Here is a 27,877-nt window from a genome sequence, read left to right on the forward strand (position 1 = left end):
TCTTGATATCATCTTGATATGATCTTATTTATTAGACAGATAAAAAAAAAACTATAAAAAATAAGCCAAAAAACTTTTATTATGTAATAAAAAATATATAAATTAATTTATTATCAATATAATACTGAAAAATAAAATTAAAAAAAATCTCATATTAAAAAATTAAAAAAATATAAAATTAAAAAAAAATTATATTAAGAAAAATATATAAACACCGTTTGGGAACGTGCAAACCGCATTTTTCGAAAATTCAATTTTGTTTTTGTGAAAAAATATTTTTTGTGTGTCTTTTAGATTGTTTTGATGCGCTAATCTAAAAAATAATTTTTAAAAAATATAAATTTTTTAAATATATTTCAATACAAAAAATAATTAAAAATTAACTACAATCCTATTTTCAAACAAGCCTAAATTATTTTTCTCAAACTCTCATAACAATGAGCATGAGAAAAACACATAGCATAAACTATTTTTCTTTAATTTTTATAAGTGTCCAACCCAACACTCTATAGTTGTATTGATAATACAAAATTACAAAAAAAAAATAACTAGATTTTTTATTATTTTATTTCTCTCATCAAACTCAAATTATTAAATTAAAAATTAAAAATTAAAAATTAATGATGAGATTGGAAACTGTTTCCAAATAATGCAAATCATTTAATTAAAATAATGTTTCCATTTTTATCATATTTTAAACTAGACTATCGTTCTATTTAAATTTAATAAAATTTAATTATAAACTAACCAGAAAAAAAAATTCAGTCCATTTTATAAAACTAGAAAAATTAATTTATAATTTATTCAATTTAATATATATATATATATATATATATATATATATATATATAACAATCATATTTTTAAAAGAACATGTAAAAATATGGTGAAATTATTTTAAACCATAGATTTCAAACCTTATTTAGATAAACTTGTAACAAGAATTTAAAAAACTTTAATTTTTTTAAAATCAAAACAACATTTGTTTTAAATAAAAGAAATTCACAAAAAAGTCAAATGATCTAATTTTAACCGGATTAGGCTCGTAATGAACCGGTCAATCAGGTTTTTGAATGAGTTGTTAAATACGGTTTTAAAACGTAAGAAAATCAATTGGAATAAAAAAAAAGGAGTAGTAATTCAAATTTAAAAACAAAACATAACATAATCAATTAATTCTTAAAAATAAAAAAAAGGACTGCTAACTAGACACACGTCTCAATCATCTTTAAGAAAAAGTAACAAGAACCATAAAAAGCGAAAATGAGGCCTCTTCCTCATGTATGGTTATATATACACACGATCACTGGGTTATTGTTCTGCACTGAGTTTGAACTCATCAAGGAAGAGAGAAGCAGAGAGAATGGCAAAATCACCAGAAGAAGAACATCCACATAAGGCTTTTGGCTGGGCTGCCAAAGATAGTTCTGGGGTCCTTTCTCCCTTTCATTTCTCAAGAAGGTTATTGCTTTCTCTCTGTTTATTGTCTTTTTTCCTTTTCTTTTTCTGTTTGTACATGGCTCTTGGTTTTCTTGATTGTATGTACATATGTGTGAGTGAAAAAGATGGTAACTTTGATGGGTTATAGAGGATGTTCAACGTTTTGTGATAATGCCAAGATGAGAAGGATTGAATCTTTAGCATTTAGCACAAAGAGGGTACTGAGATTTTGTAACTTTGGTTAGTCATTAGGCGAATAAGAATTTTAAATTGTAAAAATAATAAATAAGTAAATAAGTAAGTACATAGAGAGAGAGAGAGATTTAAGCGGTTGAGGTGTTAATTAAAAAATATTTCTTTTTTGGAAGATATAAATAAATATTGTTTGAAGAATATCTTTCTGTGAAGAGTGATAGTATATGATGCATCTATTCTAGGTGGTATGTTTTCTTTATTTTACTCTTCTATTTTTAAGTTTGATGCGATCCCTTTGAGGGAAAGCTTATTTTAGCTTGTTGTTTTCATCGCAAAAGACGAATCATGGTGTGCCATGTCATCTTTCGAAGGGGTGATTCCATGATTTTGGTGGAAAAATCTAACAAATGATGTTGCAGATGCTGAGAAAACATATGATGTGATGTAATGTAAAAAAAATAATAATAATATATATTGAATGTCGTGTTTATTCTAATCTATTGGTAATTTCTTTTTGTTAGATTGTATTATGGTGTACCAACTAGAGGGTACCTTTTTTAATTATTCACTGAATTTGGTGCTACAGATTATTTTACTGAAATTGCTGAACTAACCAGCTTATATCGATACTTGGTTCTTTACCAGCTTTGTTTTGTACTGCTTCTAGACTTGTACCAGATGAATTTTGGAACAATAACAGGAGTGCTCATGAAAAATTTTGGGCACAATTTTTCATGAGCAATCCTGTTATTGTTGTTATTTCAAGTTCTTGCTTGTATTATTGGCAGGGACAATGGAGTTGAAGATGTGACCATAAAAATCCTGTACTGTGGAGTTTGCCATTCGGATTTGCACGCTGCCAAGAATGAATGGGGGTTTTCCAGATATCCTTTGGTTCCTGGGTATGATCTTCATATCACATTCTCAAAATAGGATTGAGAGTATGATGCAATATTCATTCCCTTTTCAAAATTTTTATTCTTATCGTTATTTGCTGAATCAAGCCTGCCCATAATAACTGTTATTTGCACATAAGCCACTAATGCAAAGCCAGATCCTTTTTGTTGTCAAAGTTCTACCGTATTAAGGATGATCTTTGTGAAGTTCCAAAGAAAATAACACTTATGTTGCTTACCATCTGAAACTGCCTTGAGGCTGTCTTCTGCATCTCTACATTAAGAAATGCTGAACATCAGACATGATATTGAACTATTTTGTTACTTGAGAGTTTGTACCCTGGCTGCAGAGAAGGTGCTTAAACAACTTTTAGCCTGACCGAATGCTAACTGCTGGGGACGCTTATCTATACACTAGCAATGCCATTGTTCTGCCAGCTGCTAGATGATTTTACTTTCATGCTGTCCCCAAGAATGCTACATTTTTAGTTCTGAAATTGCTGAAATTGATTTCATTGTTTACCTCATTTTTAGTTCTTTCCATTGAATACATACAGACAAAGAACTGTTCTGCTGAGTGTTGGATGATTGGCTAAGATGTAGTGTACTGTAAGGATTTTATTCTTAGGTTTATGATTGCAGATACTAAACTTACGTTTAACTTATTTGCAAAATACTCTTAGGACTTAGTAATTTCCTTGTGTCACAAATGGAGTGAAGATTAAAATCTGACCTTTTATGTATGTGGTGCCTGGTGCACTTTGTGTTGGACATGATGGAGGTGTAACAAATTTTGAATTTTTTCTTGTGCTATTGCATGTTAAGTAATGTGGAAGATAATAAATGCCATTGCTTTTCTGCAGGCATGAAATTGTTGGTATTGTGACAAAAATTGGAAGCAATGTGAAGAAGTTCAAAGTGGACAATCAGGTTGGTGTTGGAGTAATGGTGAACTCCTGTAAGTCATGCGAGTATTGCGACCAGGACTCGGAGAATTACTGCCCTAAAATGATATTTACATACAATGCCCACAACTATGATGGGACAAAAACTTATGGTGGTTATTCTGATACAATTGTGGTTGACCAGCACTTTGTACTCCATATTCCTGATAGCATGCCTGCTGATGGGGCTGCACCGCTATTATGTGCTGGGATCACAGTGTACAGCCCAATGAAATATTATGGAATGACAGAACCAGGGAAGCATTTGGGAATCGTAGGATTGGGGGGGCTTGGTCATGTTGCTGTGAAGATTGGTAAGGCCTTTGGTTTGAAAGTTACAGTCATCAGTTCATCATCAAGAAAGGAGAGGGAAGCACTTGATAGACTTGGTGCTGATTCATTCGTTGTGAGCAGTGACCCTGAGAAAATGAAGGTATGCGATATCACTCACAAATTAATAACAGATTGAACCGCTAAATAATAACACAGTAAAAGTTAAGGTTTTGGGTGACTAATTAATATGGCCTGTGTCCTTGTAGTTCTTATTTGCAGTTGTTAAAGGTCATAGAATTTGATTGATGCTTGGTATGCAGTGGATATATATTAACATATTGGGGCTTGTATTCAATTTGAGTGCAAGTCTAGTTCCACCTTTTGAAATTCATTCACTCACTGAAGAAAGAAGACTTGTATGAGGATATGAATTTTGCTTATTACTTTGTTTAAATTACCCTCAACATGTCCGTGTTAACATGTGTAGAGGCACACTTGTATTTGTTATTTATAAATTGAACTGTTCCAGCGTACCCTAATAGCTTAAGATTTTAGAGTAGATACCATTTGCTAACTCAAATCTTTCACGAAGTTTAGACCGATAAGTTTACTGCATGGCATTACCATTTACGAGAGATCCTGATGATTTGTGATGCTTTATTTGCAGGCAGCATTTGGCACTATGGATTACATCATTGACACTGTGTCAGCAGTTCATGCCTTGGCTCCACTTCTAAGTCTGCTGAAGACAAATGGAAAACTTGTTACCTTGGGCTTGCCTGAGAAGCCCCTTGAGCTGCCTATCTTCCCTTTGGTCTTGGGTAAGTTTCTCCATTCCTGATCCCCAAATTCAGGGAGCTAACAAAAAGGGACACATGAGAAGGGGTGTAGAGAAATGTTGACTCATCAACCTGGTCTGTGCTTTCTGAATTAAGATTAAGTACTTTTGAGTAAATGGAACTTAAGCTGTAACAAACCACCTGCAAACCTCATTGTATTTCTCAGTCACCATAACCTCTAAAACGCAGCCTTACAAACAAGACATAGGCTTGAAAATCTGTATTATCCTATTGACCATCTTCTTCTTGCAGGGCGAAAGCTAGTCGGTGGAAGTGATATTGGAGGGATGAAAGAGACTCAGGAGATGTTGGACTTCTGTGGGAAGCACAATATTACCTCAGATGTTGAGGTGATCCGAATGGATCAAATCAACACAGCCATGGAAAGGCTTGCCAAATCGGATGTCAGGTACCGGTTTGTGATTGATGTGGCCAACTCCCTGTCACAATCTCAATTATGAAGCCCTCGATTCCCCTCTTGGTCTTTCAGCGAAAACCAAGCTTCATATACCGTCCCTTCTCTGTTCCGAGGCATGGATGATGGAATAAGGTTTAATAAGGTTTTTAGCAACAGATCTTTTTACATTTTGTGCTCCTTGGAGTGATAGAACATTTGAAGTTTTGTTGCCTTGGACTTGTGTTTCTGTTTGTTTTAATAATATCTGATCGCCTGGTAGTAATGTTTCGATTACAAGCACAAAAAGTTTTTTTTTTTTTCTTAGATACAATTGGCCATGCAGGTTTTTTTTATCTTCATGGTAATGGATGGAAAGGAAAGATGAAAATGAGTAAGAAACATCACTTAGCTTTACTTCTGCTATCCATTGTTCCGATGACTCGGGATCCTTCAGCTGTCAGCTTGCTCTGCCTTCGGAAACAAGTGTTCCGATGACTCGGGATCCAATAGGAATTGAAGGGTTACAACATGTGCGAATGAAAATGATTTGTTGAAGTCGTCTCAACCTAACATATAATCCACCCACTAAGTTAAAGCAAACAAATTCAAGATATAATAATTTTATTTTATTATTATGTAATGAAAATGATTAGTTTTTTACTTTGCATAAGCTAATGTCTTGTTTGTTTCACATAAAAGTGATTTTTTTAAAAATTATTTTTTAAATTTTATTGTATTTGTTTGTTATTAGAAAAGTTGATCAACAGAAAATATTTTTCAGTAAAAAAAAAATTGACTTGGTTTTTAGAAAAATGTTTTCCTTTTATTTTGGGTGGAAAATACTTTTTTATAAATTATAAAAAATTTAGAAATATCATGTAATTTGCTGATTATATCAAATTTAGTCCTTAAATTTTTTATTGCTATATATTTTGTTTTGAATTTTTTTTTTCAATTTTGTCCCTTAGAATTTAATTTAATTCGATTTTTATATCAACTTTGATCCTCATTTTTATGATTCTTATTAATTTTTGTTTTATCATTTTCTTAATTGAATTTTTTTCTATCAAATTTAATCCTTATTCTTTTGATTGTTATTTATTTTATTTGAAATAATTTATGAACTTGTTATTTTTTTTTTCAATTTTATTCTCATTCAACTTTTTAATTTGTAATATTTATTTTTTATTATTTTAATAAATTTGAAAAAAAATATTAACAATTTATTTTTCAACTCATTTTTCATAACATACCCAAACACTGTAAAGTGTTTTCCAACTTATTTTTCATGATACTATCAAATATCAAAAAATAATTTACTTTTCAGAAATTCATTTCCAAAAACAATATTTTTTTTAAAACAATCAACTTTTCAGTAAACAAACAAGCCTAGATTTTTTATTATAATTAGAAAAAAAAAAAAACAATGTTGACATTGCAAAACGAATGCAGTAGCCGAATAAAAATTTCACCCATGCAAGAGGCATTGGTCCAGCCAATAAGGAGCCATGGAAAGATCCAATTGAACAACTTTAATAATTGAATGCTATTGTTATCTTATCATTTTCCATGAAAAAACACTCCTAAAAATAAATAATAAAACTAAAACGTATTACATTTTGTTTTAGCAAATGCTAGATTTATACTCAAGCTATGGGTGGAGTTTTAAGACACAAGAAAAGAAAATAATTGTGTTATGGATGTGTTCATATTTTTTTTTTAATTAAAAAAAAAGATGTTGTTTATACTTTATAGAATAAATTAAAAAATATATGGATTGATAAATCAAAACGAGTTGTTAAACCTAATTAAATATTAAAATAAAAAGTTAATTTTCATAGTAGAAACATAAAATAGTTGTAAATGCATATGTTTTACACTAATTGTCCTTTTATTTTTATTTTATGTGTTTTCATTTATTTTTATTTTAGAGGTTAATTGTCATTGATAATAACAAACAACTAATTTATATGGAATATAAAAGGAAATAAATTAAAGACAAATTAAACTAATCTCATTGATAATAATAAGTCAATAAAATTAATATTACTGTATTTATTCATTTATGCTTTATTAGATGAACTTCATCTTTCTATTTCATATTAGTTATTGCATCATTTAATCCATCCACAGATGCTGATCACTAAACTTTTTTTTTTTTTGTGTATTACAATTTCTTTTATTAAATGCTGGCTATGCCTGTGAGACAATTTCTATTCCGATTTTTTCATCCAAGAATGAAATGATTATTGTTTCAAAAACTATATAATGGCAAATACCAATTAAACTCGTAAAATTTCTATGGTTTAAATTTACAGTTTATTCAAAAAACACACAGTGGATATCCCTCTGTTGTTGACTATAATTATCCCATGCTCAAATAGACAAACTATTCCTAAACAAACCTCTTCAAAGAAGATATTAAAAACTCAGCGTTCACTCTAAAACCGTATTTTAATTTCCAAACATCTTAACGTTTTTATTATTTTCAAAACAAATAATGAAATAAAAATACTTCATTAAATACCTTGTCGTTTGCTGCATTTAAACATTCCATTTCTATTATTGCATTTGCGTATATATTCAATACAAAAAACATTCAACCCATTTATTGTTAATGAAAAATATTCTCTTCAAACACTTAACTAACCTTTACTAAGAAAAGCTTTTCAAAGTTTGGGAGTGTGGTTGCTGTTGCTTTTCAAAGTACTTTTCACTTAGAAAAGCATATCAATAATATTTTTTTATTTTTTAAAAATTATTTTTGAGATCAGCACATCAAAATAATTTGAAAACATTAAAACATATTAACTTAAAATAAAAAAAAATTAAATTTTTTAAAAAGTACTTTTCCACCACAATACCAAACACCCCCGAGAGATTTAGACCGTCATATGTGTAGTCTTTATGATTATTACCTTTGTTCATTTCTACTGATCCAACATTTCCTCACACGGTAGCTAGTCTTCTTGTATAGCTACTAGAACTCTTTCAAGTTTTGCATGTTTGGAAATATAGTTATAATTATTTTTTAAATATTTTTTATTTAGAAATACATTAAAATAATATATTTTTTTTAAAAAAATATTTTTGACATCAACAAAAATTTAAATTAAATTAAATAATTTAAAAAAATCAAAAAAATATTAATTTAAAGCAAAAAAAAATTAAAAAAAAATTAAATTTTGATGTATTTCTAAATAAAAAATATTTTAAAAAATAATTATAAATTTTTTTAAAAATATTTTTAACACAAAAAATATTATGTTTTTGTTCGAGGTGATAAAAGAGAATTCATTCTTTAGAATGTAAGGTATATTAAGCATGTAACCTTTTTTTCCCTTCTGAGTTCGGTACTTTCATAATCATTATAACCATTTTATTCTTTTCTTTAGAGGTGAGGAGCTTCGTGTTACTTTATGGGGTGACGTTGCTCGAAGCTTCGATGATCTCGTCCTTGCCACTGTTGAGTCTCTTGTCATTGCTATTTTCGCAGGATTTTGTGCCTCTGAGTTTCGAGGTTTTCTATAGTAGACCTATATGGTGATGAGCCACGAAGTGAACCACGAAGAAGATCTGCAAGGGTAACAGTAGAAAACCCAAAGTATTTCAATTAATTGTTTGCTGTCACGCATGGACCTGTGACCAAGGACATGGTCTAACTTGTTAGTCATGCCCAAAAAGCATGCGTGCTTAAGAACATGTCTATGTGCTTAATAATAGATCTATTAGTTATTTGACTTTCAATAATGCCGAAGTTGCTGATTGTTAGTAGAAGATAGTGTCCTGATTCTGAGGGATACGATCCCAGAATTAAGAATGTTTGTTAGTTTCTTTCATGTATAAAAAGACCCTTTGGGAAATCAGAAAAGAAGCAACTTATTTCATTAAAATACAATTCTCGAGCTTAATTCTCACCTGAGGTAGAATAAATTCTACATTACATAGTCATAGCCTGATTGGACCTATCATATGGCCACTTCACTGCAACATTCCAATTCTTTATTGAATTGGATATATTTCTATTAATTCCTTTTTTCAAAAAAAAAAAAATAGCAAATAACTTTGTCACTTATTTTCTCTTTTCAGGCAATGCAAACTCAACAGCTTCCCTTTTAGTATTTCAACCCAGACATACCAGAGCTTTTACCATATAAACACTAGTACTATGCTGTCTCATTTTCTAATGAAAACCTCACGTAGCTTTGTTCAAATGCACCCATCTTCTTCATCCTCATATCATAGCATCGCTTCTTGCAAAAAACTATATGTTTTGCATCAGCTTACGTGATCAGTTCTTAAGATTGCAAAAGATCTTCGTTTTTTGACCCTGCAAACAACCACAGACTCTATGCATGGTATTCGATTGATGCCTGAAACATCTCATCCACTTTATAGCTTTGTTTTAAGCATAATTTTATCCATCCATTCCACGAACATCACCATTTTCAACTATTTCAGCACTCATTCTTAGATTCTTCTTCCATCAAACATTTAGTTTTTGTGCTCCAACTGTCGTCAATATACATTGATAGATTGACCATTGTTGCAGATGTCGTAGATCTCCAACGACAAAACGATCAACACCAACAATGTTTTGCTTGTTATAATATGAGCCTCCTGTGGCTTTTCTCTTGCTGTTGAACCAGATTTTGCTATGAAAACTGCTCTTTTAAATTTAGGGTTCATGCAGCCTTTCAACTCAAACAATGTTGCATTAGACTGCAGTTGCTAATTAAAAGCAGTTTAATAATAATAATAATAATAATAATAATAAAATTTTTAATATTAAAACTATTAATTATAATAAAAATAATTATTTTTGTAACACAAATAATTCTATTTTTAATATTAATACTTTTAATTATAATGTAAATAATAATATTTATAACACAAACAAATATTATTTTTAATATTAATACTTTTAATTATAATAAAAAAAATAATATTTATAATACAAATAATAATATTTAAAAACTTAAAATAATAAAATATTAGGTCCTAACACGGGACTCAAGAGAATTAAGTCTTGACACGGAACCCGAGAGAATTGGATCCTTCGTAGGACCCATTACCTATAGTAATAATATTTTTAATATTAATATTTTTAACTATATTGAAAGTAATAATATTTAGAAAACCAAAAACTTTAGAACCTTGGGTCAGGACGCCGGACTCAAGAGAATTAGGTCCCCTGCAACACTTATTAATCTTGGGTCCTGACACACGACCATTATCCTTGAGTCTTGACACCGGACCCAAGAGAATTGGGTCTTGACACGAGATCCATTAACCTTAAGTCCATTATCAAGGAGTCCAGACCAAGTGGAGCGGGTCTGCAGATCCTAAGTGTGTGGTTTTGCAGACCCACTCGCCAGGGTCTGCAACCAGACACGCGGATCTGACCCTAGCACCCAGGGCATGCAGCTTCGACACTAGGTGTCTATAGCTTGGGGCAGAACCACACCCCTCACAACCTTTGAAACTCTATGTGGCAGGGCATGACAGCTCTAACGCCAGATGTCTGTAGCTTGGAGTTTACTGCCCCACAATGCCCTACCAGAATTTACATTGATTGTTTTTTTCTAAACCATCATTTCAATGCTAAATACATTTTAATGAAAAGATAACTTTACTCTACCCCTATAATATTTGTATTTCTTTATGGAAATGATAACTTTACTATTACACTGCTCCAATTTAAAATGACACTCCTCCAATTTAAAATAACATGAATCTTAATGAACATAATATTTGCTAAAACTGTTTTCTCCTCTCTTGTCAATAAGTATCTTCTCCCATTTTTTCCCACTCCATGGTACAATGACACATAATCATCAATGATTCAATCTTTCAAGTAATCTTGGTTAAAGTTATTCAAATTAATAAAAAACAAATATGAACATAAAAAAAAAATTTAAGATTTTTATTAATCATAATATTTTAAAGTATTGCTTTAATCTAAATATAAAAAAGTTATATACAAATAAAACTAAAAATACTATTATATTTTTAATAAATAAAATAAAATAAATATATATATTTCTTACCATCTCCTCCCCTTATGATGAATTGTTAGTATAACACTCACAATCTCGCGATAGTCATCTCCTTCAACTTGTCTCCTTGATGGCACCTCCTCTCTTGTAAATAATCATCTCCCCCCATTGTCTCTTCCGTACACTATCCTCTCCGTCAATGGTACATTAACATACAATAACCAATACCTCAATTTTTCAAATAATCATAATCATTACGGATAAGTTAACGTGATTAAAGTTTATAAATATTTTAAATTAAATATGATAGATTGAACATTTAATTTTCAATAGTTAATTCCTTATAGAATACTGCTGAAAGCAAAATATACAAATAACATGCTCATGCTAAACTGTTTAGAGTACGCTAAACTGTTTAGAGTATGGTTGTGGTTATTTTTTAAAATATTTTTCTTGTGAAAATACATTAAAATGATATATTTTTTATTTTTTAAAAAATTATTTTTAAAATTAGTACATCAAAATGATCCAAAATATATATATAAAAATTTATTTTTAACAAAACACACAAAAAAAAAACATAATGCAAACAGCTTTATACATATATTTTTCTAGCCTCTCGCGTTCCTCTTTTGCTCAACACGCTCATCTCTGCTTATATTAATTAATTTAAATATCAGAGGGTTTTTTTTCCCTGATAGGGATTTTATTTTTGCAAGTGAACAAATAAGTTGCCGTATCAACTCAGTAGATCTTGTTTATTTTTATATTTTAAAAATATTTTTAAAAAAATTTAAATTTTTTTTTATTTTTTCTTTAAATTAATACTTTTTAATGTTTTTAGATTATTCTGATATACTGATTTTAAAAATAAAAAAATTATTTTAATATATTTCTAAATAAAAAATAATCATAATAAACCCAAACTTTATTGGTAACTTCACCAAATTCAATCCCGAATTTTCCACACTTTATCAATGATAATTGAGAATTATCCTCATAAAAAAATCGCCTGATAATGTTTTGTTCTGTGAGCCAAATGCTATCTAAAAGAAAAAATAAAAAAATTGAATTAATAATCTTGAATAATTAAGGCTGTGTTTGTTTACATGACTGTGACTGTGTTTTAGAGCCCGTTTGGCATTGCTGCCAAATCGGCATTTTGACAAAATTTAATTTTTGTTTTTTTGCTAAAATTGAGTTACGGTTGTACTTTTTAGATCGTTTTGATGTGCTGATATCAAAAATGATTTTTAAAAAATAAAAAAACATCATTTACATGTATTTCGGCACGAAAAACTATTTGAAAAGCAACCGCTACCATACTGCCAAACACGCTATTTATACATGTTTAGTTACAAAAAAAAAAGGTTTTACTATTCATGAATCCTATCTTCTACTGCTTTCCAAACACAATTCTCACGAAGTAGTGGGAGACTACTTTTGTTTCAACAGTAAATAATGGTGAACATTATTCTTACGCACTGGTCATGCTAATTAATTAGCATGAATAGTGTAGCATGCTATACTATTCAAGTGATCAGTGTGGCTAATTATACTATTCCGGTCGAACTGGTTTCGACCAGATTAGTTCCGGTTCAAAGTTTAAAATGTATTAATCTAGATCTAATCCAATAAAATAAAAATTATTTTTTATTTTTTAATTATATTTTATTTGAAAAACTAGTATTTAATAATATTCAATGACACTACATAAATTAGATAGAGATTGCTTGATGATGTTGTATTTGTAGAATTTGATCGCAATCCCAATTTTGTTCTTGATTATATTTTACCTGATGTTATTGCGCGCTTAAAAATTAAAAAAATTGTAGTTCTTGTTCGATGTATTTCATACGTGATGGAATTGTAGATATTTTAATGGAATAACAAAAAATATTTTATATAAAGTATTATTTATTTCATGATGTAATAGCAATAGTTAAATTTACAATATTTAAATTAAAAACCATCAATATTATATATATATATATATATATATATATATATTTTAAAATTATTTTATAACCTCAATTTCAAAAGCATTATTAACCAAACACATCAAACTTTTTTTTGTTCAACCTTAATTTTAACCATATTTTTAACCAAACATATATAAATATCAAATTAATCTCAATTAAAAATATTTTTTATAAAATAATTTTTTTAAACCATAATTATAACAGCTACTACAATACCAAAAAAAAAAAAAACTACACTATCAAACACACAAAAAGGAATGACAGGACACTCCTAAAAAAAACTCTCTTTCAATTTACCTTATCGTATTTAACGTTTTAAAGAGTTACAGGCAACCGTTCTCTTTTGTTGTTCTTCCTTTTTAAGAATTTTTTTTTTTATTATTTGTGGAGAACATAGATTTAATAAAATTAAAAGAAAAAAAATCCAAGAGAAAGTCAACGAACCAAATCATATTCCAATTTAGAATATTTATTATTTTCGCGGGATTTGGTTGAAATAAGCAAAGAAAAAGGTTCCAAATTTGATTAATTAACTTAAATAAAAAGTTTTTATACTAAAAAGAAATTGGCCAAAATTTATAGGATAGTGTCCAACTTTATTATTGGATTTGGCCAAAATATTTTAAATTTTAAGATTTGATATGGACATCTATTTTAGATTATTTATTAAAAAAAAAATTTCACTTTGTAAAGTTTTATATAATATTTTACAAAATATAACCAACTTATAATATTATCTAATTATTTCAATTAATTTACTATTATTATCTTTTTATTACCAACTTCATCCCAGTTATTCACTATTATTATCATAATTTTCACCATAACTACTATCTCATCACTTCAACACCATCATTGCAATTAACATTATGATGATTATCATAACCATTATTATTATCTTTTCATTGTAATATATCATTTTATTATCATCCTAATTTTACACAAGTACTTATTAAATATTATATATAAAAAAAGCATATTCAAAATTTTATACAAAATAAATACTTTTATTAAAAAAAATAACTACGAATATAACTAACCAAACGCATGTATTATCTAAACAAAAATTTACAAATTTTTTTTTAATTTATGATGTAATAAATTAATAATCTATCAAAATCAATCCTACTTTATTTACATTTTACTGTAAAATTTCCCTCAAAATAAAACACACACGAAAGAAACGCCAAACAATCAAAAGCCAAACCTCTCTCCTTCTCCCCGATACCTCCCCCTCCCTCCCTCTCGCTCCGGTGACCCCCTCCTCCTGCGCTCTGGGGTCGCCACCCAGAATTCTTACCCCCCAGAATTCTATCCCCTCAATTATCATCATCAACCATGTCAGAAATCCCAAACACAGATCCAGAAGGCATAGATTCAGTCCGTATGACATGGAACAACTGGCCCAGAACCAAAGTCGAAGCATCCAAATGCGTTATCCCTTTAGCCGCATCAATCTCCCCTATACGTCCACACTCAGAAATCCCTACTCTCCCTTACCCTCCTCTCCGTTGCAAAACCTGCACATCCATCATGAATTGCTTCTCGCGTGTCGATTTCACCGCTAAGATCTGGATCTGTCCTTTCTGCTACCAACGCAACCATTTTCCTCCCCACTATTCCATGATCTCCGAGACCAATCTCCCAGCAGAGTTGTATAGCCAGTATACGACGATAGAGTATACTTTAGGTGATAAGAATCATAACCCAGTTGGGGAAATTGATGCTAAGTCTGCGTTTGTGTTTGTTTTGGATACTTGTATGATAGAGGAAGAATTTGAGTATGTGAAATCGGAGGTTAAGAGGGCAATTGGGTTGTTACCGGAGAATGCAATGGTGGGTTTTGTGTCTTTTGGGACACAAGTGCAAGTTCATGAATTGGGGTTTAGTGATATGTCGAAAGTTTATGTTTTTAGAGGGACTAAAGAGATTAGTAAAGATCAGGTTATGGAGCAGTTAGGTATTGGTGTTGCTGGCAGGAGGAATGTTCCTGGTGCTGGTGTTGGTGGGTATCAGCAGCAGAAGGGGATGCATGTGCAGAATTCAGGTGTGACCCGGTTTTTATTGCCGGCATCTGACTGTGAATTTACGCTCAATTCGGTGCGTTATGGTAGTGTTTTTTAATTTGATATGTAGATTTTTTGTAGTTTTAGGAAAATTGGGGCTTGATTTGGTTACAATTTGGGATGTGACTTGTTTGTTGATCAAGGAAAATTGGGAATTTTGTTTTGTTTTTTGTTTTTTTTTTTTTTTTTTTTCTGTCTGTTTTTTTTTTATTATTTGAGATGTAGATTTTGTGTTGTTAATTGAGGAAAAACGGTTGTTTTGGTCATCTTTAGCTCTTGGATGAGTTGCAAACGGATCAATGGCCGGTGGCACCAGGAACTCGGGCTTCAAGGTGTACTGGAGTAGCATTGAGTGTTGCAGCTGGATTGCTTGGAGCTTGTTTGCCTGGTACTGGAGCTAGAATTGTAGCTTTAGTTGGTGGTCCTTGCACTGAAGGGCCAGGCACGGTAATGCCTTTTGAACTTGATCTAGATCTTTTGATCCCCCCCCCCTTTTTTTTCTTAATTTAATCTAGTTTGTATTTGGCTTGTTGGTTATGTAATTATGCATTGGTCATACACATCTCCTCCCTTCAATTTTTTATTATTTTCATTGAGTTGATTGCTTTCAATGTATTCTTAAATCTGATCAATGCATGCTAATCAAATATCAATGTGCATCACTCATTGCCTGATGGCTTCACATTATTTATTGGTGATATGTTTTTAGATTGAGTTATGGCTCTCTTTTGTTTCTTTTTCGTGTGGAAAAGGAACTCCTTTTTAACATCAAATCTATTGCCTAATGTCCAAGAATGATGCTTTTTTTTTTTCTCAATGATTTTTTTTTTGTTATGTTGTAATTCACTTAATGTTGGATCATAAGTCAAACTAAGATAGATTTATAATGATGATGGTGGCGCCAGCGCATGGTTTGATTGCATAACTTATTAGCTCTCTCTTTCTCTGCCTTGTCCCCCCATTCCCCAGTGTTCATGACTATTGATAGGATCACACTGTACGGTCTAAAGTTAAAACCTCTTATGGATGCCATGTTGGATCGACATTTAGTGGTTGCTATACTTACTATCCTACATATTGATTTTGTTACACGTGGAAGAACAATCCATGTTCCCCATGACATTTTAAAATGCATAGATCAGATGCCATTCCAGGTTCTGTGTTTGGCCTCAATACATTTCTATGCTGTGTTATCTCTACGAAGCAATCTCTTGGTGCTAGATTGAAGTGAGAATAGCTTATTGAGATGTGGGTTTTATTTTTCAAATCGAAATTTGCTAGTTTTTGTTTCTTCATTTCTTGGTGATTATGAAGATGCTGATCATTTTGAAGTTCTGCAGATTATATCAAAAGACTTGTCTGATCCTGTACGTTCCCACAAGGATCTTGATAAGGATGCAGCACCATATTTTAAGAAAGCAGTCAAATTTTATGATAGTCTTGCAAAGCAGCTTGTCAGTCAGGGTCATGTTTTGGACCTTTTTGCATCTGCTTTGGATCAGGTATTTCTTCTTCATGCTTTAAATCTTATAAAGACATCTAGAATACTTCGCCTCACTAATGTAAAGTTGACCCACTAACCTACAGTGGAAGAAAAATACAACAATTGGAAGAGAGTGCTTATCAAAACAATTGATAAACTACAAATATTGTTTTTCCCCATTTTACTCATTCATTCAAGTGTTTTCTTAATGAATCCATCTCTGCTTACATTAAATGCAAAGCAAGATTTATTGAAAACAAGAAGCTACAACCTCTTTAATTTTCGAAAAAGAAAAGACATATATGGCAGTGTCTTTACTTATCATTTTGACCTGTGACTGCTGCATTTCTCAGGTTGGGGTTGCAGAAATGAAAGTTGCAGTAGAAAGAACTGGTGGTCTCGTTGTTCTCTCAGAAAGTTTTGGACATTCTGTGTTTAAGGACTCCTTCAAGCGCGTATTTGAAAATGGAGAACATTCTCTTGGCCTCTGTTTTAAGTGAGTCATCATTGCAAAACAAATTGTTGTTGATATGGAATTGATGTTTGATCTTGCTTACTCTGAAGTCTGAACAGATGGATGCATAATGTGCTTTGTTTTCCCCTTAGTCAGGCAGCTTATGCATATACTCTTTCATTTCCTGGACTATGTTTAGGCTTTGATATGATTTCTCTTATATATTTGCAGTGGAACACTTGAGATTAACTGTTCAAAGGACATCAAAATTCAGGGGATTATTGGACCTTGCACCTCTATGGAGAAGGTTGAACCATCTACAGCCATCGATTTTTTTGTTTGCTTGCTTTATTTTGTTTTTGGATCTTATTCAGGCAAAAAATGTGATTTTGTTCGTTTCTCTCCATTAAATTAAAGCTAGATTGGTTTTGATACTAATTATTACTAGAGCCTTGCAGAAAGGACCTAGTGTTGCTGATACTGTCATTGGTGAAGGGAATACAACTGCTTGGAAGATGTGTGGCCTTGATAAGAGTACTTGTCTGACTGTCTTCTTTGATCTTTCATCGAGTGAAAAGTCAAATAATCCTGGAGCTATGAATCCACAGTTATACTTACAGTTTCTCACAAGGTATGTGGTGGAGAGTGTCCTCTGTCTTCTTTCTTTTCTTCTCTATGCTATGCCCACTTCTGTTTTTGACAGCATCCATCTGGTAATCACATACTGTGTACAATTTTGTTTTATTGCAGTTATCAAAATCCTGAGGGTCTTATGTTGCTCCGGGTTACAACCGTCACTAGAAGATGGGTAGATAGTGCTGCTAACTCTGAGGTTGGTTATGTTCTATAGATATGGCAGATTTGTTGTGTGAGGTTATGTACAGTTGTTGAGGTGCCTCGTTTGCTTGATTGAAAATAAAAATAGTACCATTTTGTTGTCTTGTTTAGATATACAATCTGTCAGCTTCTGTGCTTTAGTTAGATATGCCCTATAGAATCCAGGTGATGCAGATTTAAACTTTGATTATGTAGTCCTTTGAGTCCTTTAGAATCTGTAAAATGTTTCCCTCGGTCAAGAGCCTGTATCTTTAGATGTATGGTGTCTGGTCTCTCAAATGCTAAGTTTCTTTGTGTATCTTGCACCGTTTATTGAAAATGGATCAACTGAGGAATTGGTGTTTATATGGATGAATTTTTCCACACTTGCAGGAATTAGTTCAAGGTTTTGACCAAGAGACTGCAGCTGTGGTAATGGCGAGATTAACATCTCTGAAAATGGAGGCAGAGGTACTTCCAAAATTTCTTTGTTTTACATTTCTTATTTGGTTTTTTATTTACTGCATATGCTGTTCTTACCTAAACATTTCTTTTTCTTAAATATCCAATTGGCCATGGTAATGTTGTTGATCCTGTTTGTTGTCAGTTTGTTACTGTTCCATGTCTGCCTAAATAAGTACAAGGAGGTAACTTGTTTTGTATTTGAATTTTTTCCCAAGGATTACCTATTGTTTCAATATTTATATGCCCTCGTTTCAGCAGATGCTTTCTTGTAATGCCATCTTCGCTACCATCCTTTATTTACAGTTTTCTTGGTGCTAATTGTGTCCCACTTTGTAAAAGCAGCAATTCATTGTTGATTCCTTTGCAATTTTTTGGTATGTAGCTCCTAAGATTTTATTTCCTAACTCTCTCTTGCTGGGGTTTCTCTCACAGGAAGGATTTGATGCCACTAGGTGGTTAGACCGCAATCTCATTCGTGTCTGTTCCAGATTTGGTGAATATCGGAAGGATGATCCAACATCCTTTACATTGAACTCGTTTTTCTCTTTCTTCCCTCAGTTTCTGTTTAATCTGCGAAGATCACAATTTGTACAGGTAACTAATTGACATTGAGTCTATCTGCTACTCTGATTCTCATTTTTGTTTTATGCTTAATTGAAGTATTTTCACGTGTGCATTTTAAGGGTTATTATATGCTCCTTTATTTGATTGCATCAGGTTTTCAATAACAGCCCAGATGAGACAGCTTATTTCCGCATGTTGTTAAACCGTGAAAACATTACCAACGCCGCTGTCATGATTCAACCATCTCTCATATCATATTCATTCAACTCACTGCCTCAACCTGCATTATTGGATGTTGCTTCTATTGGTGCTGATCGTATTCTCTTACTTGATTCATACTTCAGTGTTGTCATATTTCATGGAATGACAATAGCTCAGTGGCGTAACCTGGGTTACCAGAATCAGCCAGAGCACCAGGTATGCTGCTAGTTGCTTTGTGGTACCTTCACAGTGGCCTAAATTTTAGATGGACTTAGAACCCTAAGCTATTTATTCTGCAATGCCATGTAAGCCATACATCAGGTATTTTGATTACCCTTTGGCTCTTATGAGATTTTGAGTCCTTAGGAGCAACACTGACAGTTATATGAGTGTTCATTGCTTGAGGATCTCTCAGATGTGAGTTTTGCTGTCAATTATTGACATGATAATGAAAATCTTGCTCCTGTATATACTAAACCTCTCATTTCAGAGAGGATGTTTTGAAATTAAAACTAGCTAGAAGTATAGAAGATGCTGGGATATGAATCCCTCCTTAAATTTACTTTTGTTTGGCATCATACTTATCATGTGCAAATCTAGGAGAAAATGTCAAGATGTGTGTTCTATGAGTGCATGACACAGATGTAATCATGTTGATTTTTCCTTTAAATTTCTTGGCTAGTTTTATTTTTCAAAAACTTTTTTGATCAAATTGGATTGTTCAATTTCAATATGGCTAGAATTTTACCAGTGGACCTTCAGTCTAATTGGTGCCTCCTAGTAAGGATGTCCTGAATTTTGAGTTACAGAACTGTTGAATCAAAGAAATCAAGAGGAATTCAAGAACTGTTGGGTTACAAGTGGCATTTTGTATGGATTTTCTTAATGTATTGTTAATTATTTATGCCCCCAGGTTTTTAGTAGAATTATGAAGTACTAAAACTCTTGTTTTAGCTATTCTTTCTGTAAGTAGTGCCCTAAAGCCAATTCTGTGGGAGGTACTGTGCAGATATGGGAATGTCTTTGGTTCCTTCTTTTGTTAACTCTCATTGTAACTGTAACACTTCCTTTCTCCGCAGGCATTTGCACAACTATTGCAAGCACCCAAAGAAGATGCCCAAATGATCATTCATGATCGTTTCCCTGTTCCTAGATTGGTTGTATGTGATCAGCATGGATCGCAGGTTAGTTTTTTCTTGCTCCCACTCCTTTTCTTCAAAATTTAATTCATTGCCCAAAGAGCAATGAAATACCGTGATATGTAGTTTTGTTAACTTCATATTGGATGCCTTGAATGGACTGCTGCATTTAGTGCACTGGAAGGTTTGTTATTTCATAAAACTCACTCTCTTCCTTTTCTAATGTCACACTGAGCAGGCAAGGTTCTTATTGGCAAAATTGAACCCATCAGCTACATACAATAATGCCAATGAGATGGCTGCTGGGTCGGACATAATATTCACTGATGATGTGAGCCTTCAAGTTTTCTTTGAGCATCTTCAGAGGTTAGCTGTGCAGTCTTGACAGTTCTACTATAGGTTTTCACTGTGGAGAAATTCCCTTGAGTGTGAGATCTGTATACCTTTGTTTATCCTTCCTCTCCATTCCATTTCTCCCTTTCTTTCCATTGTTTTAAGCACAGAAGATGGAACCCCATGTTATTTAAAAAATAATGAGAACCTATCATTCTTTGGGGGTGCCGGGAGGTATTTGGTCACTTGAAACAATAAGGAACACGAAGTTCAGTTAAGTTCTAGAGAAAGGAGAGGATGCTGGAATTGAGAGCAGGAGGGATCCTTTTTTCAGTACTGGGGCCGATGAAAAACATACTTCGACAGAACTTTTGTGGTTTCTTATATTCTTCTGTCTTCTCTCAGGTCAAATGTGTTTTGTATTGAGATTTTAAGTTATATACTGAAATGGGATTGATGCTCCTAGGTTGAAAGGTTCAGGAACTGGACGTTTCATTTTTGTTTTGCTCTAAGAAATACACAATTTCCATACCATCCCTCCCTCCCTCCCTCTTTCTGTTTCTGCGTTTTGTAACTATACAATTGTTGTGCTATGACGTTAGGTTTCTTTGGGCAGCTCGACATTTGAAAATTGCAGGAAGATTCTTCCATAGCATTTATGTTTTGAGTCACCCCAGAATGGGAGGAGAAAATGTGCAGAGAGACAACCTTGGGGAGAAATCCTTTCATTTAGTTTTCTATATTTCAAGACAAACAAGCGAGCTGTGTTTCATACAACGTGTGTTTTTATTCGCAGGATAATGACTGAAATTTTAGTGCCAAAACGTTTCAAGTCTTTTAACTACAGAAGATTTTTTTCTTTCTTTCTATAGCCTAATTTAGTTGAAATTGATTTTGAAATTATGTTAAATATATCAAATTAAAATATAGAAAAGTGAAATGTAAAATGTAGAGAAAATATATGCATAATTTTAAGATCTTGATCATTTTTATTTTTATTTAAAAGTTAGAAGAGATAATTATTGGTTTGGGGGGGGGGGGGGGGCGTTAGTGATGGTTTTTAACCATGAAATTATTTCTTGGATTTTATATTTTACAAGTTAACAAATTAAATTAACAAAAACCTGCATCACGCTTTTATAGAGTTGGAATGTACCTAGACTTATTTTTTCAGAAGTGAAAGATATTTGCTTTAGTGGGTGCTCTCAAAAACAAAGCCGTGGGCTATAAGAAGTTTTCTCCTTGCTAGGTTTAATTTTATGCTATATCATATTTTCTTTGTTGATTGCAAACTTATATCAAAATTTATTATATAATGGTTTAATTTATTATATAATTTTATGCACACTTTCATGCATGAACCTTCACCAATACATCCTTCATAGACACTCCATGTAGCTACAATATTTAATCCAATATAATTTAATAGACTTTTTAAACGGAGAAAACAAATGCAACAGAGGACAACAAAAACATTTAAAAAAAGAAGAAGAAGAAAAGATTACTTTGACCAATGGTGTGGGTCAATACTTTTGATTTTGAGAACATTGGACAACATTGTTCTCATATAGTCTCTTCCTATGATGTAACTTGTAATAAGTTGGAGTTTAGTCCTCCTTACCAGAGGACACAGCAGGGAGATTTCCACAATTATAATCCACAAGTCCAGCAATCCAACCAAAAACATACTTATAAAATACTCCATCCCTCAAGAACATCATCCACCATTTTGCTCCGCCTTGCTGCTTCCACCCTGATATATACGACCCTGTGACCAGCCAAGCGGCACGCCACCTCCTTTCCTTGACATAATCATCAATGGCTTTAGCCATGTCTCCTGGAACCATCAGTGCCCCATTTCTTATAACGGAATTGCCAATGTGCCTGCCCAATACCACAGCATCTTCTAGGGATGAACCACCACCTTGTCCTAGGTCAGGTGTCATGGGGTGCATAGCATCACCCGCTACTGTGATATTTCCCTTTCTCAGATTTCCAAATACGATGCCCCATGGATACCTCAACATCAACGGTGCCCATGTTATTGTGGAAAGATCGGCATGTCTGACCACGTCCAGGTATACCGAGGGAAAACTCTCTGCATGCTTCTCAAGTACTTGTCTTTGTATTTGCTCCGGCTCTCCGGTCATATTTTCCTCTGAAATGGACATTAGTTCATAAATTTTCCCCTGAAATGATCTGGCCTGACCCGACATCTGTGCTGGCTAAAATGAGAAAGAAAAAAGGGCTAAGAGTGCTGACCTTCGCAGACGAAAAACCAGTAAAGTTCCCTTTCATTTAGAGGAACAAAAGCAGCCCTTTTGCCCACATCCTCAAACCGCTGAACTTCTTGCTTAAATCCATGGCCTTGAGGAAAACGAGCCAGACCGCGCACAGCTGATCGCCCTGAATAGACTGGTTCTGCCAGTCCTAACCAACGTGCTACTACCGAGTGCAGCCCATCGCAGCCTATCAGAACCTTAGACTTGATTACCGTCCCATCTTCCAAATGCACTACAGCAGTGGAAGCACCACCTCCTTGTTCTTGACTTTCAATGGCAGCTAGCTTGGAAGAAAATCGAATTGAGTCAGTTGGCAATTCATCTGCCAGTGCCTCTAACAACGCTTTACGGTGAACTGTCCTAGGTCCTTTTCCAGTGAAGAGGGATTGTTGAACATCTCCAGTACTTACATTTGTTACATATCTCCTGAATTACGAGAGAGAGAGAAAAGTAGAATAGAAATTAATCGATCATGCAAAGTATATATGTCTTAAAATTCAAAATCAAGATAAGAAAAGAATTGATGTATACAGTGAAACAATTTATTACTTGAATAAAGGTGCGTAAATGGGGGTGAGCTTGTGAGAAACACCGAGAGCATCAAGGGCAAGCCAAGCATTTGGTTGGAGGGTTATGGCTGCACCGGTGGACCTTAGCCCTTGTGATCTCTCTAATACCAAAGCTCGAACCCCAACTCTTTTCAAAGCCACTGCTGTTGCCAACCCTGCAATGCCTGCTCCGACGATCACCACATCCTCTGTCATTTCCATCTCTCCCTTCATCTATGTCTATGTGCATAGCAAGATGGGTATTCATAAGTACCCTACTGCGTGCTTGGATTGCCCTTGGCCCACATGCATTCATTCCGTATCATGCAAGTAATTAGAATTGAAAACGTTGAACGCGGCTGCCTTTGGGAGGCAAAGGTCACCAATTAATGCTTTAAAATTCATTCAATATCACTATCATTTTGAATTGCAAGTGCTCCTAATATTATTGTTTTATGATTGGATTCGTAGATCGACTCCATGTAAGGCTATTCGATAGTGGACTAGATAAATTAACCTGAATCCATCCTTTTTTTTTTTTATGTTAAGAAATTGATGAGGATGTTTTTTTAATAAAAAAAAAATCAGAGTTTTTAATCACTCGATTTATGAAATATTTGGATTAATAATAATGATTATTTTTTAAAATATTTTTAATTTAATAATATATTAAAATTATTTTTTTATATTATTGTTATCATGCTAATATTAAAAATAAATTTAAAAAATAAAAAATATTATTTTAATATCCAATTATAGAAAAAATGAATTATTCATATTTTCAATTACACTATGAATCTTTCTTTTGTGTGTGTATTTATATATACTGTCATATTCTTTAATTTTTAAAGTACATAATATATATATATATATTTGTTAATTATAGATGTCCGAGAGCATACATGTAAGTCGAATAATATATTTAAATTTAAATTTTGATTGAATACATAATATATAAAATAAAAAGGGCAGATCAAGGGTTTTTAGTCAATATAAATTCAAAATTGATTAAATTTAACTTATTTTAGAAAAAATATATTAAAATAATATTTTTTTAATTTATTTTTAATATTAGCATGATAGAAATAATATAAAAATAATTTTTTTTAAAAAATCAATTTTTAAATAATTTTTGTTTATAATATAATCCGAATTCCAAAAGAAAAATATCTTAGCAAGCTAGCTTACAAGCAAGATTAATTATGAGGAGTGTAGCTCAACTGATTAGATTTTAAATTTGTATTTTAAAAGTTATTCGTTCAAGTCTCACAAATTTTAAAATTAATAAAAACTTAAATAATTATTACTTTTTAAAATTTATAATATTAATTAAAATATATCCTAACTAGCTTTAAGAGCATCTCTAATGCAAAAAGCCAAATTGATAAAATAGCTTTTTGAATAGTATAAATATAGCTTTTCTGATTATGTGTATTCCAATGGTAAAAAGCTATTTAGAAAAGCCATTTATATTTTAATATATTTCATGTTAAATTCATTTTTATATGATTATATAACTAATTTAGATATTTTATATATAATATAATTATGATGTTATTAATTATATAATTAATATGAGTAATTTATAAAAATAATATAAAATTTAATGAAATAATATGAAAGTTAAAAGATATAATTTAAAATTAAACTTAAAATTTATTTATATGAATATTTTTAATTTTTAGTTTTATATTTTATTGTTAAAAATTTAATTTTTTAAAAGTAAATTCAAATTCAAACTTTAAAAAAACCATCAATATTTTAAATTTTGATTTTTTTATTTTTTTAAAAAAATTCATGCTTTGAAAAAATTTAAAACAAGAACAAGTTTCTTTCCTTGCTTTTAAAGAAAAAAAAATACTTACTTTTTTTTTACTATTTCTACAGAAATATATAGAAATAGCTCCTCTCAATTTAAATAGCCATTTTGACTTTCTTGTTGGCTGCGAATGCTTACTTAAATAAACAAAAGTTAAAAAAACACTTTTTTAAGCCTTCTCATTTACCTCTCCTCTCCGGTTGAGATGCTCTAATGACATGTTAATTTAAAAATAAAAAAATATATGAAAAGATTCTAAGAAGATGTTGAAATTGACAACTTATATTTCCACAACTGTACGCACGTCAGTGCCGAAACAATTTTGGATTTTCTTGTAGTTTGAGACGTCATCTAGCACATCATCATATCGCTTTTGACACAAAAAATCGGTGAGACAAACATCGTTTGAAAAGTCAAAAAATCCTTTCTGTCAAAAACCTAATAATAAGATTTTTATTACAACTAATCCTTAACCAGCACTTGGACATACGAGGGAACATATCTCTTTAGAGTCTTGGACTGCAGCCAGGAAAGAAGGAATTAATAATATATATATATATATATATATATATATATAGGTTGAAAAGAAAGAAAGAAAATGCCTCCAAAATGATTTTTAAAGTAAATTTATGTATTAATAGGAAGTATAAAGAAACACATCTTTTTTATCTTATTATTTTTATATTTTTATTCCAAAATAGTATCAAATGCTACTTTACAACCCACAATGCATCCATGCATGCCAAGTTATCCTAACTTTTCTTCGTTCTTAGGTGTAGTCTCTTTGTGCCGATAAATATTGAGAACCCTTAATCATCTAATCTGCTCTCCTAGATTGAATACCCTTAATCACCTAGCAACATCATTTAAAAAGATTCCTTAAAGGAAGAAACAATAAAAAATAAAAAAACATAGTTTCTATTGTGATAAATAAATAGTATGGGCACAGCAGGAAGTTCTCCACAGTCATAATGCATTACCACAGTTGAAATTTAGTCCTCCTTAGCAGAGGACACAGCAGGGAGTTCTCCACAGTCATAATGCACACGTCTAGCAACCCAACCAAAAACGTACTTGTAAAATACTCCATCCCTCAAGAAGTTCATCCACCATTTTGCTCCGCCTTGCTGCACCCACCCTGATAAATACGACCCTATGACCATCCCAGCAGCACGCCACCTCCTTTCCTTGACATAATCATTTATGGCTTTAGCCATGTCTCCTGGAACAACCAGTCCTTCATTTTTTACGACTGAATTGCCGATGTGCCTGCCCAATACCACAGCATCCTCTAGTGCTAAACCACCACCTTGTCCTAGGTCAGGTGTCATGGGGTGCATAGCATCACCCGCTACTGTGATATTTCCCTTGCTAAGATTTCCAAATATGATGCCCCATGGATGCCTAAACATCAACGGTGCCCATGTTATTGTCGAAAGATCAGCATGTCTGACCACGTCTAGGTATACCGAGGGAAAACTCTCTGCGTGCTTCTCAAGTACTTGTCTTTGTATTTGCTCTGGATCTCCTGTCATGTTTTCCTCTGAAATGAAAGTTACTTCATAAATTCCCACTGAAATGATCTGGCTTGAGCCAACATTTGTGCTAGCTACTGGCTAAAATGGGAAAGAAAAAAGGTTTAAGAGTGCTGACCTTTGCTGGTTAAAAACCAGTAAAATTCCCTATCATTTAGAGGAAGAAAAGCAGCCTTTTTGCCCTCATCCACAAACTGCTGAACTTCTTGCTTAAATCCGTAGCCTTGAGGAAAAATTGCCAAACCGCGCACCGCTGATCTCCCTGAATGGACTGGTTCTGCCAGTCCTAACCAACGTGCTACCACCGAGTGCAGCCCATCGCAGCCTATCAGAACCTTAGACTTGATTACAGTCCCATCTTCCAAATGCACTACAGCAATGGAAGCACCACCTCCTTGTTCTTGACTTTCAATGGCAGCTAGCTTGGACGAGAATCGAATTGAGTCAGCTGGCAATTCCTTTGCCAGTGCCTCTAACAACGCTTTACGGTGAACTGCCCTAGGTCCTTGTCCTGCAGGGAAGAGGACTTGTTGAACATCTCCAGTACTTACATTGGTTACATATCCCCTAGATTATGAGAAAAGAAAGTAGACCAGAAATTAATCGATCATGCAAAGTATATATGTCTTAAAATTCAAAATCAAGAAAAGAAAAGAATTGGTGTATACAGTGAAACAATTCATTACTTGCATAAAGGATCGTAAATGCGGGTGAGCTTGTGAGAAACACCAAGAGCATGAAGGGCAAGCCAAGCATTAGGAAACAGGGATATGGCTGCACCGGTGGACCTTAGCCCCTGTGATCTCTCTAACACCAAAGCTCGAACCCCCACTCTTTTCAAAGCCACTGCTGTTGCCAACCCTGCAATGCCTGCTCCGACGATCACCACATCCTCTGTCATTTCCATCTCTCCCTTCATCTATGTCTATGTGCATAGCGAGATGGGTATTTATATCCCTACGTGCTTGGATTGCCCTTGGCACACATGCATTCATTCCGTATCATGCAAGTAATTAAAATTGAAAACGTTGAACGCGGCAGCCTTTGGAAGACCATGGTCATCGACTAATGCTTTGAAAGACATCCACCAATATCATTTTGAATTGTCAGTGTTCTTAATATGACACGATTCCAATAACATTTTGAAGCTGACAACTTGTATTTGTATAATATTATTTTTAATCTTGAATTTATTGATCACAGGTCA

The 27,877-nt window shown here is 32.5% G+C and overlaps 4 protein-coding genes across 5 annotated transcripts; 2 read left to right on the plus strand and 2 right to left on the minus strand.

Moving 5' to 3' along the window:
• The first annotated feature begins 1,277 nt into the window (after positions 1–1,277).
• Positions 1,278–5,281, plus strand: LOC118055351 (probable cinnamyl alcohol dehydrogenase 9). The gene is made up of 5 exons (XM_035067230.2): positions 1,278–1,461; positions 2,424–2,537; positions 3,395–3,908; positions 4,416–4,569; positions 4,840–5,281. Exons 1-5 carry the CDS (start codon positions 1,280–1,282, stop codon positions 5,046–5,048), a joined length of 1,173 nt encoding a protein of 390 aa, XP_034923121.2. The 5' UTR covers positions 1,278–1,279; the 3' UTR covers positions 5,049–5,281.
• Positions 5,282–14,161: 8,880 nt separating this feature from the next.
• Positions 14,162–21,017, plus strand: LOC118055350 (protein transport protein SEC23 E). Its single transcript, XM_035067229.2, has 12 exons — positions 14,162–15,065; positions 15,305–15,478; positions 16,372–16,533; positions 16,868–17,010; positions 17,200–17,275; positions 17,427–17,599; positions 17,719–17,800; positions 18,178–18,255; positions 18,682–18,843; positions 18,967–19,230; positions 20,094–20,198; positions 20,392–21,017. The coding sequence occupies exons 1-12, from the start codon at positions 14,304–14,306 to the stop codon at positions 20,536–20,538; spliced, it is 2,328 nt and encodes a 775-aa protein (XP_034923120.1). The 5' UTR covers positions 14,162–14,303; the 3' UTR covers positions 20,539–21,017.
• A 900-nt stretch (positions 21,018–21,917) lies between these two features.
• LOC118055349 (monooxygenase 2) lies at positions 21,918–23,838 on the minus strand. The gene is made up of 3 exons (XM_035067228.2): positions 23,318–23,838; positions 22,749–23,194; positions 21,918–22,644 (listed from the first exon to the last, which is right to left on the minus strand). The coding sequence occupies exons 1-3, from the start codon at positions 23,548–23,550 to the stop codon at positions 22,094–22,096; spliced, it is 1,230 nt and encodes a 409-aa protein (XP_034923119.1). The 5' UTR covers positions 23,551–23,838; the 3' UTR covers positions 21,918–22,093.
• A 1,944-nt stretch (positions 23,839–25,782) lies between these two features.
• Positions 25,783–27,605, minus strand: LOC118055348 (monooxygenase 2). 2 transcript variants are annotated; one of them, XM_035067227.2, is made up of 3 exons: positions 27,357–27,605; positions 26,789–27,237; positions 25,783–26,678 (listed from the first exon to the last, which is right to left on the minus strand). In XM_035067227.2, the coding sequence occupies exons 1-3, from the start codon at positions 27,587–27,589 to the stop codon at positions 26,128–26,130; spliced, it is 1,233 nt and encodes a 410-aa protein (XP_034923118.1). In that variant the 5' UTR covers positions 27,590–27,605; the 3' UTR covers positions 25,783–26,127. The 2 variants fall into 2 exon arrangements, with proteins under 2 accessions (XP_034923118.1, XP_073268262.1); XM_073412161.1 differs by having other exon boundaries at positions 26,789–27,181; positions 27,357–27,568.
• Positions 27,606–27,877: the final 272 nt, after the last annotated feature.

This window comes from Populus alba, chromosome 1 (genome assembly GCF_005239225.2).
Source record: "Populus alba chromosome 1, ASM523922v2, whole genome shotgun sequence".
NCBI lineage: Eukaryota > Viridiplantae > Streptophyta > Magnoliopsida > Malpighiales > Salicaceae > Populus > Populus alba.

What these genes read in the sequence shown, in the direction of transcription:
- LOC118055349 (XM_035067228.2), bottom strand. Translation starts at nt 23,550, where the DNA reads ATGAAGGGAGAGATGGAAATGACAGAGGATGTGGTGATCGTCGGAGCA. An exon ending in ATTTACGCACCTTTATTCAA is followed by an intron (nt 23,195 to 23,317) that starts GTAATAAATTGT and finishes CTCGTAATTCAG; the next exon opens with GAGATATGTAACAAATGTAA. An exon ending in CTGGTTTTTCGTCTGCGAAG is followed by an intron (nt 22,645 to 22,748) that starts GTCAGCACTCTT and finishes TGTCCATTTCAG; the next exon opens with AGGAAAATATGACCGGAGAG.
- LOC118055350 (XM_035067229.2), top strand. Translation starts at nt 14,304, where the DNA reads ATGTCAGAAATCCCAAACACAGATCCAGAAGGCATAGATTCAGTCCGT. An exon ending in CTCTGAAAATGGAGGCAGAG is followed by an intron (nt 18,256 to 18,681) that starts GTACTTCCAAAA and finishes TTTCTCTCACAG; the next exon opens with GAAGGATTTGATGCCACTAG. An exon ending in AGAATCAGCCAGAGCACCAG is followed by an intron (nt 19,231 to 20,093) that starts GTATGCTGCTAG and finishes CTTTCTCCGCAG; the next exon opens with GCATTTGCACAACTATTGCA.
- LOC118055351 (XM_035067230.2), top strand. Translation starts at nt 1,280, where the DNA reads ATGTATGGTTATATATACACACGATCACTGGGTTATTGTTCTGCACTG. An exon ending in CCCTTTCATTTCTCAAGAAG is followed by an intron (nt 1,462 to 2,423) that starts GTTATTGCTTTC and finishes TATTATTGGCAG; the next exon opens with GGACAATGGAGTTGAAGATG. An exon ending in AGATATCCTTTGGTTCCTGG is followed by an intron (nt 2,538 to 3,394) that starts GTATGATCTTCA and finishes GCTTTTCTGCAG; the next exon opens with GCATGAAATTGTTGGTATTG.
- LOC118055348 (XM_035067227.2), bottom strand. Translation starts at nt 27,589, where the DNA reads ATGAAGGGAGAGATGGAAATGACAGAGGATGTGGTGATCGTCGGAGCA. An exon ending in ATTTACGATCCTTTATGCAA is followed by an intron (nt 27,238 to 27,356) that starts GTAATGAATTGT and finishes CTCATAATCTAG; the next exon opens with GGGATATGTAACCAATGTAA. An exon ending in CTGGTTTTTAACCAGCAAAG is followed by an intron (nt 26,679 to 26,788) that starts GTCAGCACTCTT and finishes CTTTCATTTCAG; the next exon opens with AGGAAAACATGACAGGAGAT.